The 13,618-nt window shown below is 42.4% G+C and overlaps 1 protein-coding gene across 2 annotated transcripts in view; it reads right to left on the minus strand.

Moving 5' to 3' along the window:
• Nucleotides 1-3,137: 3,137 nt before the first annotated feature.
• IL17REL (interleukin 17 receptor E like) overlaps nt 3,138-13,618 on the minus strand; it is a 705,004-nt gene continuing 694,523 nt past the window's right edge. Inside the window, exons 17-18 of one of the 2 annotated variants that reach the window (XM_078679532.1) lie at nt 10,548-10,619; nt 3,138-8,102 (exon numbers count right to left, since the gene is read on the minus strand). In XM_078679532.1, the coding sequence (XP_078535658.1) occupies nt 8,044-8,102; nt 10,548-10,619 (131 nt within the window). In that variant the 3' untranslated portion in view covers nt 3,138-8,043. The remainder of the gene's footprint in view (nt 8,103-10,547; nt 10,620-13,618) is intronic. The other variant, XM_078679543.1, reaches the window with a different exon arrangement.

Below are 13,618 nucleotides of genomic sequence, written 5' to 3' on the forward strand. Positions count from 1 at the left end.
CGTAGCAGCACCCATGGTATGCCTTTTTCACGCAGTTTTCTGCGTGAAAGGGGCACATATTTATAACGCCATGAAAAGCCACATAATGTGGCTTTACGTGGCCTTATAAATATGCCAGTGTCACATTGCGCCACCAGAACGTAGAAAAAGTGACGTTTGGCGGTGCAATAGTGCCGGTAGGGCCTCATAAATGAGACCCTCAGTTTTCTTCTTCACTAAAGCTAGACAAATTCCACTTTTAATCCATGACAAAGGAGCTCTATAGTATGCAAATTTAAAACCCACCAAAACTCTATTATCCATGTGGAACACAAACTGCACCAATCTGAACTGAGAAGACTTTGAAGATATTTTGCGGGAATTATTCTGAGAAAAACAATTCCATCATGAAGTCTGTTGAATAGAAAAGGTCTGGAACCTTCCATGTCCTCTTACCCAGAGACTGCTGAAGAGATTGCAAAGAATCTGAATTCGTTCAAACAGGCAACTTCACTGTTAGCAAACGGGCCATGGTGAGAACGACAGGGGTTCTGCTATCAGCTAGGCCTTTGAAGGCAAAGGGGGCACGATAGGTGCCAGTGAAGAGGTGAGTGCCAGTTTCCCTGAGGACCATGAGCCTGACTAAATAGCACTAACCCAACGGTGGCAGAGCCGTAATGCAAAATAACAGCACCCCTCCCTGCAGAATGTGATGAGGGGATCCTAAGTCTCCCATATCTCACCAATATTGTTTGGCTGCATTGAGGCCCCCCTGTACCACTGGGGCTGCAGTGGTCTGTTTTACGCCCCTGAACATGGATGCACCAGGATACCCACTGAACGGGGCAGAGGAATAAATGAAAGTCATCATCCAAAGAGAGCTAGTCCTGAGTAGAAAAGGGCTGTAGCTTGAAAAGAATCAGGTAAAGTGGAGATAACTGTACTCTGTGCAAGACAGTCTGGGTAAACAAGGCAGAAGGGCGACAATAAGCCCTAGATTTAGAGATGGAATACAACCCGCAGGAAACATGTGCAAGGCATTGTGTTTGTGGAGCTTCCATTCGAATCTTTGTCATACATGATAACTCCAGCAAAAAACACTTGTGCTCTACATTCATTTAACAAATACCAGCCAAGGACATCAATTCCATATTTTCAAGGTTATCACATGGAATTTGTGTCCATAACTGAATTAATTAATCGTTCTCTGATAAATGGATTCCTTTTCCTAAAAGCATATTGAACCAACATAGTTAACGTGTAAATTTCTTGAAACCAGTTTGCTTCTCAAAAAGAAATTGAAATATCGATCAAGCAAAATTTAGAATATAACTTATATTACAATTTATTGAAAACACCAAGAAAATAAAGTGAGATGTCAGGGTGACACTAGAAGCTGTGCACTGGGAGACTCCCCTTAAAATAATGGAAGAGTGCTTAAGATCATATTGACCACGGGCTGGCTGATTTTTTCGAGTGGTGTACTAGTATATTCTCGAAAATAAGGGTTTCGGGATGACCTAGGAGTGTTATTAATGATGTTTCTTCCATATAACTCTCAGTTGGGTATTTCCCAATTTTCCCAACCACCTTCTAAATACAGTGGAAAGTGTTGTAAGTTATGGTAAGGTCTCTAAAGCCACTTCTGTCTTGTTCACCTGGCATGTTCTAAATTGGGGCCTAACTTAATGTGAAGTCTTCTGAAGGCTCAGAAGAAATAGCATAGGAGTGGATAAGGAATATTCCAAGTGCCTTACTGCTTTTCCATGCACATCTAAACAGTCGTCACTTGTATTTGGGGCATTAATTGGCAGCAGGAAAGTCGCAGCCAACCTTCTCGCTTGGACAGTCATTTGCCTTGTATTAAATATATTTCTTGCAAGAATAAAGATGGGAACAAAGTCATCTTTCTGTAGTGTATCTATCTGTAAAGTCAGAAAACATTTCCAATCCACACCCTACCACTTTTGCCCAAGGCCTCAAGCATTAGACAATAGAATTTACAGGAAAGATACTTTTTTCCTTGATTAAGGTTGTTGATTCCGGGCATCCATTGCCATTTTGTTAATGGGATGAATAACAATAATGAGACAGGATCACTTATATTTTCCATATTGAACGTCAAAGCCATATTTTCACACAGGAGCGGACTGCAAAATTTCGAGACGATTCTTTGGGTGCCAATCAGATATAGCCAAAGTCATCAACATATTCAGCAAAATACCCATAGATACAACTCCACTGTTTTCAATTTTGTTTTCAGTGTGTGATTAATCATATTAAACACCCACAAACTCCCTGTGGACCCTGTGAATCCATACAAAAGGACAACCTTATAGGAGGTTTTGGCCCCTCTGTGAGTTTGACGACTACTATAAAGCATTTTTTTAATTTATTTTTTTATTTATTTGAGTTTTATATGGCGCTGGCTAGACCCGGAGGTATCAGAGCGCTTTATATAGGGTTCCACAAAGTAACTGATTGGCCTAATTGTGGATAGAAGGCCTCTATGATCTGTCCACTGCATCTCTGCCCTGCAATATAGGCTGTAAGCATGATATATGGCATGCTAGTTATATCTGGTTCCTTGCTGCAGATCATTAAGCACCTTCTGATACTGACTGTTATTCCACTGGGTGGAAAGTCGAGCTCACTGAAGAATTATAGCAGCTTCTCACAGGCGGAGAGAGGTACGAAATGCCAAGTAGCTTGATGAACTGTTTGCCATCCCATTTGTACAAGGTGCTCCCAAGTAGTGGCTAGTGGAAATGAAGTGTTCAGTGCAAGTGGTGCCATCCGGTGTTTCCCACTGCAGACACTAGCTGGTTCATTCTGGGAGGGTTTCATCCAAAATCCACCAGATCTAAAATGATGATTGGGTATTTGTGTCCAACAGGTATAAAAAGCACTGAGGATGGGAGGTGCTTCCTGTCCATGGAACTTTGGAATGGGGACATGTACAACTTTGTGGTAACTCGTCTATTGCTTTTTTAGCATAGTCCCACAAGTTGTGTGATGATGACCCTGATGGTAGCAAGGATGAATGGAAACTAGGATGAACCTTCAATCTGTGATGCCTGCATGTAACAAAAAAATTACATTCACATTCAAATGCAAAGAAGTAAGCTTCTTTAGAATTAAGAATAAACAATTACGCAAAGCAAAACATCGGCAGAATGTTTATTGTGTCCGACACACTATATACAAGCTTTACAAATAACATTTTATATACATATATTTTGTATCTGGATGTAGAATGATTATACGTTTTCTTCAGTCTTTCTTTCAAATGTAATACCAGTGAAATAAACAGGACTTTAATTCTAACAATAACAGTTCTAGTTAAAAAGGTAACAATATGTTACGGTAAATGACATGAAATTGTATATATTTAATAAATAACAATACAAAAGGTTCTTAATATTCCTAACATGTGCAGTCAAACATAACCAATATAATTAGTCTTCCATATAAATGTCATGTTTTTATTTTAATAAATTAGTTCTGTGGGTTCGTCGGCTTAGAGGTAGGTTATAATGAAAATATTGTATTAGGTACGGATGCAAATTTGGGAGAGTTAAAGGACTTAATTAGAGTGCTTTCCAGATAATCATTGTTGCTTAGTTTGCACATCAAGTTGAGCTCTGATTGCTGATCTCTACAGGGTACACATTTTAATCTCTCAGCATTGCCTCAGTGTCTTATACTCTTAAGAACATGTCAGAATATCCAGCACAAAAATATTGTTCTGCTAAGCTATGGAAGCCAGAATATTGACTAACAAAATAAGGTGAAGGTAAGGATATGAAGGTAAATAGAGATATATTATTCTTAACTCTGCGTCTGTGTATTGTGATATTATATAGATCCTTAACGTATATAGACATAGAGTTAAAGATAATAAATCTAAATTTACCTTCACATTACTTGGTACTTAATATTTAAAAGAGGTGTGAAAACATAGATGTTTCCCAGGTTTATAAGGCAGAACCAAACAAAGCCAGATCAAACATTTGCTATTCTTTTGACATTTTCAGAGACTTTGCAGCCATAAATTCAAATTGTGTGTACAGGTACTCAAACAAAGAACTCATTTATTTTATTTGTGGGGTAATGGTTGACCCAGATTGTGTTAAATTCACATTGCTACCAAGGAAGAGATTATCTCTAGACAATATTGTTACATCTGACCCTTACTGCATGGTCAACCCCAAACGTTTTGCCTTCATCCTCCTTTTCTTTGAACCCCTTTTTGTTAGCTTTAGAACATTGCACCCTTTACCACTGCTAACAAGTGCTAAAGTGCTTGTGCTCTCTCCTCTAAACACAGTAATATTGGCTTACACCCAATGGGCATGTTACATTTACTTAAAAGTCCCCAGTAAAGTGGAAACTACAGGTTCCCAGGGCCTGTGACTTAAATTCCACTAGCGGGCCTGCAGCATTTATTGTGCCACCCACTTAAGCAGCTCTTTAACACCTTGGGTGCTTCCCAGATTTTTCCCCTATGCTGTACTTCATGGATTCCCATTGTTCATGACGAGTTCAGCTCCTCATGAGTGTACAAGAGGTATACCTCATGACGAGCTGAGCTCGTCATGAGCATGGAAGGGGTTAAAGACATGTCTCAGGATTACCAGTCCAGTCTGTGTGTGCAGTTTAAAACTGCCATTTCGACCTGGCAAAGTAAACCTTTGGCCAGGCCTAAACCTTACTTTTTAAGACATATAAGTCACACCTAGTGTAGGCCCTAAACAGTCCACAGGGCAGGGTGCGTTGTATTTAAAAAGTTAACCATATACTTTTACGTTTTACCTGTCCTGGTAGTGAAAAACTTCCAAATTCGTGTTTTACTACTGCATGGCATACTTCTCCCATAGGACAACATTGGGTTACCTTATTGCATTTAATAAGTGATATCAACAAAAAAGAATACACTGTTCCCCAGGGGAGGAAGAATGTGCGAACCAAACACAAAGTGGAGAGATAGAGGGTGGGGAAATCCCTCTTTTGGAACTAAAACCCTCACACACCCAGCAAGCTAGGTGTCATGCTTCATCATCTGGATTTTGCTCCTCGTCAGACGGGTGCTGCAATGTTTGACGGGCACCCATAAAGGGGCTCTTTACCGGAGATCTTTTGTTCCTGCCAGTTGGTGCATGTGGGTATGAGGGCTCTAGTGATTGTGTAGAGGTGAGAGGTGGGTGAACAATAAAACAGGTTAGAAAATCCACTGGGTTTTTTAATGGTGCGGTTATCTACCTAAATAAAAACAGTGAGGTGAAGATTCACCCTGGTGCAATGATCCAGGAGTGTAAGTTCTACCGACATGTTTCATGCTCTTATAGCAATTCGTCAGGACCGGGTGAGAAATAAGAGTGCTACACGCTGTGGTAGGAGGCAGTACTACCTTCCACAGGATGCTCAAGGGCAGGCCGATTGGTCCTGCTTCATCCTAATGGGACCCTATTGGGAACTATCAGAGGCTTCAATAGTCTTCTCTCGTGTCGAGGCACCTTGATGGTAGGTACCCTGTCCGCTGCTCAAACCACAACCAACAGGAGGACAGAGAAGCTTCTCTGTCCTCCCGACTCCGTGTGGGTAGGTCTTTGGTTGTGGTCCGAGCAGCAGAATAGATTCTTTTTTTTCAGGAACTAAACTCCCCTCTGATTCTTGTTACCGGTGGCCCCCTGAGCTTGGGTCCCATCCTACACCCACTCTGTCCGCAACAATTTTGGGTAGCAAATTTGATTCTAATCCATCTTTTGAACCCTATATCAAGTCAATTTCTGCAATTTAATGCCTGAGGATACCCATAAGATTATTGTTCACTCTCTGGTGACCTCTAAATTGAATTAGGCAAACAGTTTGTTCCTGTGCTTGCTGGCGTATTTCGTCCAGCGGCTTCAGATTATTCAAAATGCAGCTTGCCATCTGATTTTGAAAACTCCTGCTCGCCTATCAGTGCCTTTTTATTTAAAACAACTACATTGGTTGCCTATGACTAAACAGATTACATTTAAGGCTCTTATCGCTGCCTATAGAGCATTTGAGCAAAAATGACCTCTCATTTTAAGTAAGAGATTCAAAGCTTATCATCAGGTGATTTCCTTGAGATTTAATGAACTAAAGCTTCTTCCAATTCCCTGCATTCGCAAAGCTAGGAGAGGTGGGTGATCTTTGGTTTGTCTCACTTTTTAAACTCAGGTACTCTTCCTCCTAGTCTTTGTTCTTGTCCCTCTGAAAATATTTTTAGAAAACACTTGAGGACTTTTCTATTTAATTTCTGACTGGGTGGTCTCTGATCTTCGGTTTGGCTTCCTGGTTAGTTTAAGGACTGGTCACATGCTGTGAGCGCCAGTAGCTTCTTCGGAAGCAGTTGGGTGCTTTATAAATATTATTGTATTGTATTGTACTGAAACAGAGCAGAAACAGGCGAACACCCCTAGGATTTAACACAAATCCACATCAACTTAAAGTAGCACAGCTTGGCTTTTGTGTGAAATACTGATGTCAAATATAACCATTTCCAAAGCAGAATATCATAAGACGTTACCATGGGTAACGTGTCATTTCAAAGAAATTGCATACTTTACCCATCTAATATCTTTGGGCGGCTTTTATCGTGTACAAGTTTGACATTTGGGGAATATATCTGTAACAAATGCCATGCAAACTCCCGCCTCCTCACCTTGGTGTTTTGGCGCAAAGTTCAGAGTCCTTATAAAATGGCATATCTTGTTTAAGCTAAGGTGATGGCATTATCGGCACACAGGTCTTAATAAATATGGCGCTGTGAGATTTTTTCCCACCAGCATAACGCACGGTGCTGAGTTGCTGACTTCTGATAAACCGTTCAAACTCACTTCAGATCAGGGACGGCTTTAGGGAGGTGTGACGGGTGTAGCCGCACCTGACGCTGACTTTGGTGGGGGCCGCTGTATTTAAAAATAACTGATGGCACATGAACTTCCTTGTACATCCAGCAGTTTTTAGGCAATAATAAAAATGTCAAAATAACTCTGGTGATTAATTTTACTGCTGGTGAGAGATCAGAATTTTGTCAAGTGGTTGTTTTTTTTTACTCATCATAAATTAGCACAGAGGGATAATGTCCCTGCTGCAAATAACTTGTACCATGCAGATCACAAAACTGAGTATGAGTGAACTATGAGTAGCACTTTAAAACAAATGAACTGTATGTCAAAGAGGGGTTATGGAGAGGTATAGAGCACTGTTGGAGAGTGATAGTGGTGGAATTTGCGGAGAAGGAAGTCATGGAGGGCGCCAAAAAATTCTGTTGCACCACGCGCCACTAGCGCTAAAGCCCGCCCTGCTTCTAATCATTCACGAACAAATTACTTTTCTTTCCTCATGATTCTCCATGAACATGGGAATACACTCCAGATGTGTTTTATACATGATCATCACAACCTTATTGCTTCCATGCCTGTTTCAAGTCAATTGGATAAATACCATTGAAGAACCAAGCACGAGGCGTTGGCTTGTCATGAGGACAGACTGCTTTAAATGACTGAACAAAATCTTCACTATAAAAGCACTTCACTGCAGCATTTACTATGCGTCACTGAGGAATATTCATTATCTGTATGTGTGCTTTTAGCATTCGTTGTAATCAAGTTCTTCACTTCAAACTCACTGGATTTTTTTTTAAGTTTAAGGCAGGCCTGGCATATAAACTCGTGGTATAAATTTCAATCACACGGTCCCAAATGAGATAACGGTAAGCAAGAAACATCAGTTTTGAAAATAATATCCATTTCCAAATTGTAGATGCAATGTTCTCGATAGCAGTGCAGTTGTTCTCATATAACACAAATGGCTCAGCTTGGTACCAGTAGAGAGCATCTGTGAAAGGACCAACTGGAATTCCCACCTGGGATGCAAGTAGGTAGCATGTCTGTTGCTTGTGAAAACACACTGCAGATAGCTATCCGTCGTGAGCAGCGCGCGGTAGAGGAAGTGCATGGCTTTGGTTTGGCTGGACTTTGCAACACTTTCTCAGAAATCATCTGGAACTGCGAGTAAAAGACGTTCTCCTTTTCAGTAGACATCATCCACGTTGGCAGAAAGGATCGATACGCGTTGCTCTAAAGAAGAGGCTACAAACCAAAATATTCAGTTTCATTAGCATTTCCTTTGTATACATAGTTTATGTACAGAACTACATCAAAAATTAAAGTCACGTTAGCCAAAATTATTTGTTTGGATTGATGTTCTATAAAGGAAAGTCCAATAAGTAGTATTTTTTTTTTTGCATAGCCCGGGGATTTTTATGATACGTACATGATTGAGCGAGCGAGCAGGAAAATTCATATAGTGCTTTATTCAAACCCAACTGCCTCTGCCATCTGTGTATTTACCATCTTCTTTACCTATAATTTAATTAGTATGCTTCATACTGGCCTTAAAATGTGGCATTCACCCATAATTTCGAAAAAGGTCAAGTTTATCATAGGTTTCCTTTTATGATTTTCAGAGAATTCCAACTTTTAGGCGATTTACCTTAATATCGAGGCGTATGCTTTGAAATTTCTGCAAATCCTAGATGTCCTTAATTACTCTACAATACTGTCTTAGAACAAGGATGTCATCTGCACTATGGGGCAGAGTTTCAATCATTTTGCGCTGGGTTAGTATCACGAAAGTGACGCTAACCAGCACAAAATGTTTTTTTACCAATTTATTTTCTAGAGCAAATCTTTGCATTGGAAAGCACCCTGCAAGTAACGCAAAGCGTTACTTAGGGCCAAGTGGGGGTTACATTGTTTGTACATGGGCATTCCCATGCAACCACCCATGCCTTTTGACGCAAACCGTATCTACAAACAATTGTAGACAGGGTTTAGTGCCAAACGTTAACACCATCTGAAAGGAGGTGTTAGGAGGAGAAATGTTTTCATTTCTACTTTCTTTTCCTACTTTGCATGCGTTCTGCACTGTGTTGCACACATACAAAGTGGGACAAGTGTTTGAACTTGCCTAGGTATAGTATTTTGACCAGGAAGGGTAGACCTCCTATACAAAACCTATGCTAGACTCAGACACGCACATTAGTGCTATGGCGCTAAAGTGTGTCCCTGGCCCACAACAGCTGAAATAAGCACTGGCACTAGGGAGAGGCGAGGAGAGAGCCTTATGTCTTTAGATATGGTGCACTCCTACTCCCTTCCTGTCATGCAACACATCACAGCATTTTTTAATGCTGCGCTGCGTTTCATGACTACTTTAAAAATCTGCCCCTATGTATTGTGGAATAACCGGTTTCTTTTTTTCTGCACCAGACACTATTTTCCCACATGGAGAAATGCATTACCCTATGTCACAGTGAAAAATGTTGGTGCAGCATGGCCATAACCACACATGACGCACTTTTTCAGGTGTGACTGTACTTGTGTTTCCGGGGTTGGGAGAGGGAGGCAAAATACTGAATTCTTCATTAACTACCTAAATGGGAATTTACCTAAACCTATCTCTTTTTGAGGTGTATTTCAGAATGTCTTTTACATAAATATTGTTCTACCAGACTATTACAGCAAAAATATTGCAAACCAAAATATCGTGGTGGTAGGTGTACATTAGAGAGTATAGATTTGCTATTGTTAACTATACATCCATGTAGCTTGAAGGTGCATATATTGTCGAGGTAAATAGAAATGGAGTTAAGTATAGTTAACCTATACTTATTTCCATATACTTAAAGCTTGTTGATATTTCGGTTGTCAATATATTTTCTGTGATATATTTCTAGGACGATATATAAAACTCAAATGGCTAGCATGTCAAGATGGTATGGTACCATACCCCTTTGCCCTCATATCTCTAAACAGACAGCGGCGAAAAATCCCCTGTACGTGCAGAATTTCCACCAGTTGTAAGCGAAATTTGTGGTCAGGATCAGAATCAGGATTTATGTTTTCTTGAACACAATTTCAATGATGAGTACACAATGGGGTGCAAAACGTTTTACAAATCAGTCCTCCAACTGATACCTTCAGTTCTGCCCTTTAACCTCTGCACCATAACTGCTATTGTTTTTTCTCTGTATAGTACATCCTCTGTCTTGTTGCTATCAAGTGCAATATATCATTCATGACTAGGCAGTCCTCTCCATTACTGACTAGCCATCTTTAAGCAGTGCTCTTAAATCTCCTCTGCCTATCTTCCAATTACGCAAACGTAATAATATAAAAATGTACGGTTTCTTATTCTTGTGGATTTTATTCATATTACTTCGCCTACATGGTGGAGCTCTACCTTGTGTTCCTCCAGCAACCCCCCACCCATCATTGCACGGCCTTCATGTAAAAAAGGATATCCTTTGATTTGTGAAGGAAATGCTCAATCAAGAGGAGAGGATTTTCAGCTGCCAACCAACTCTAAATCAGGCCCTTGAACATCTAAAACTCCTATAAAAAATCCTGTGTCCCATTTGTCTGTGTATCATTTTACAATTCCTATTACCTTCTCCCTTCATTTGAAAAATACAACTTCCTGAAAGTATTTAGCACCCCTCTACTAGGTTGGCCTCAATATTTTTCACTTACCTATCCCTGATGATATATGCTGGACCTTTGCTTTCAAAGAGTATTCATGTGCAAGTTGCTTTCTCCGGTGCACTGTGAAAAAAAGGTATATCATTACAGAAAAATAAAACACATAGTTTGGCAGTTGTTAGAAATTGAATTTCTGGTTGGCTAGGGCTTGTGCCTAAGCCAGGCAGAAACCACCACTCTAGTCAGGGCAAGGGAGTTACACACTGAAGATAACCCCTGCTCACCCCCTTGGTAGCTTGGCGCGAGCAGTCAGGCTTATCCAAGAGGCACTGTGTAAAGCATTTGCGCAACACACACACAGCAGCAACACACTAGACACACTATAAAAGAGACTCCACACATGGTTATATATAATAAATAGCCTTTTTACCATGCAAAACACATTAGAATCATAATCACGCATATACACTGTGCCAACTGGCACTAAGCAATATTTACAGGGGATTATATACACAGGACAGGGCCAATCAGACCACTGTCAGAACAATCACAAGCACAAGCAGTAGAAATAATATCACAACCAGTAACTGGCGAAATACTGTACTCAGCATTATATCATATTAACAATATAAACACATTATGCATAAATCATATTAGGACATAAACCACCTTAAGCATCTATCCTACACCAGCAGTGCCCCTTCAGTGCCCCTTAGCATAAACACATTATGCAAAACATGATCAGCAACAGTGCACCATAATCACTCATCAGGTGCACCCTTCAGCTTTGCATGGCAGTATGGAGATATCGTGCCTACCGACTTTCTGGAGCTCACCTAATCACACTATGCCCCAAGTACTTTGTGCATATTACATTAGGCATAACACAAATGACGACACAGCATATTTGTTCTTGCACAAAATTAGCCACCGTGCACCCTAGGAAAATAAACCGCCAAGGTGCACATATTAGAAACACATTATAGAAACAGTAACCCTGTACACAATGGCATACACGCAATTAGCATCAGTGCACCTTCCAGCATTATTAGTGTACACATAGCTTCAGCACAACAGGCCTGTAACTGCGAGGAGCCCTGATTTACCTAAAGGGCATGTTCACTGTCCCAGCATCCTCATCACCATTAGGGCACATCACTCCTGTGCCCCTGGAGCCCAACTTGGACTCCCAGACAATGTCCCCCTCTCATTGAAGCTGCCCGCAACTGCGGTGCAGCTGTGAAAAGTAAACAAGCAAGGGCACTCACTGTGCCTCGGGAGCACCAACACGGCTCCGCTCTTAGTGAAATCAGCACTCACTGTGCTCTGGGAGCCCCGTTCACTGGGCTCCGTCGGGGGCTCTCACTCGGCACCAATGCTCCCAAATCAGCCCCACTCCAGGAATTTAAAAACAGAATTGCCCTCAACGTTGGAGCGACCCGCTCGCCTGCGGGACCACTCAGACCAACACGCACTAATACCACAGTGCCTTGTGAGCACCGACAATGAGCAGATTTGAGCCCCAATCACCGGGCTCTCCGGGGCCTGCGCTCTTCCTCCCCGGTTTTCCTCCCCTTCTGCCAGGTGGGGGAAGGTGGTAATGCAGCAAATGGAGCCAAGAGGCTCCGTCGCCTCTCGCTCCTCTTTGGGGCACCAGGCTTTCTGCTTTCACCGCGTGCCTCTTCCGGCCACGCCCACAACCAGGCAAGTTGCCTGTCTTCTGGGTCAGGACACAGTGGTTCCTCTCTTCTCGGGGGCAAAGTGTGGGGTGGGCTCCAGCAGTAAAAATACTACCAATGCGGAGTGGGCTACCACCGATAAACACAAAATGTGGGGTGGGCTCCCGCTGTCTCCCAGCATCTCGGGGGAATCCCTTCGCTGGGATTCCCCAAATCATCATGCACCACAGCGCTGCAGGCCACCCACGCTCCTCCCGTCTTGGGAGAAGTGTAGCGCTCATGAGGCAAATAAGTCCCAGGGGCACATGGCTGGGCCAGCTCACAGGGCCCTCCAGCAGGGAGGCAGCCCGCATGGCGGTTCCTCCTGGGGCCCAGCAGCAGCAAGTGACCAAGAAGCACAACGCTTTTATGGGGTCTCAGCCCCAATATTTATACAGCATTCTCTTTTGTCGGCCCTTGGCAGAGGGCTTGGGGGAACCAGCCTGAGCTGTTTTTTTTTTTTTTTGGAGCACTCTGTTTACAGGACTCCTCTTCCCTATTGTCAGGTAGGGGCTCGTCATCAGACACACCACAGTGGGTGGAGCCAGCATTCACCCAGGCAGGCACAGACCTATTCTGGGTCAGGGGACTACTCCTCCCACTACTCCAAATGCAGATCCCCTATTCAGCCTAGCGCTGACTCACCCTGCTCTCCCTGAAGCAACACACCTCACCAGCCCCTGTCACTCCAAAGCCAGACATGCAAACCACATCAGGTAGGCAGACACATAGCACACAGAAATGCCAACTTCTAAAAGTTGCATTTCTAAAATAGGTATAATAAATCTGGGCACACCATTGCGCAGCATTTGTTATTACCATTCCAAATATACCAAACTTGACCACGCTGCTCCTCTCATATCAGGAATAAACACTGAAACACTTATCAGGGAATCCCAATGCATTCCTATCAGAGGGCAGCCTCCCAGCAGTGAGAAACCACAAAGGCTGTTTCTCACTACCATGACATGTCACACACTTAAGGTACATGTCCTACATTTTACCTACAATGCACCCTGCCCATAGGGCTAGCTAAGGCATACCTTAGGGGTGACTGACATGCAGTAAAAGGGGGTCACAGACGTGGCACTCACTTTGGGTGCCATGTCACAGTGGCAGTAACACTGCGTGCAGAGGCCCTGCAATGGCAGAGGTCTGAGACAGGTTTGAAAGGCTACTTTGGTGGCAGGTGCACTCAGGGCTGCAAGCCCACCAGCAGCATTTAATTTACCAGCCCCAAGTATAAGAGAAACCACTTTACAAGAGACTGACAGTGAAATTAAAGATTCCAAACAGGTGTAGACCAATTTTTACCATATTTACCACAGAGAGCACACACATGTTACACTGGGCAGCAGTGCTAAAGTGCCCAGAGTCCTAGAACCACCAACACCATGTCAGAAA

The sequence above is a fragment of the Lissotriton helveticus genome, chromosome 1_1 (assembly GCF_964261635.1).
Source record: "Lissotriton helveticus chromosome 1_1, aLisHel1.1, whole genome shotgun sequence".
Lineage (NCBI taxonomy): Eukaryota > Metazoa > Chordata > Amphibia > Caudata > Salamandridae > Lissotriton > Lissotriton helveticus.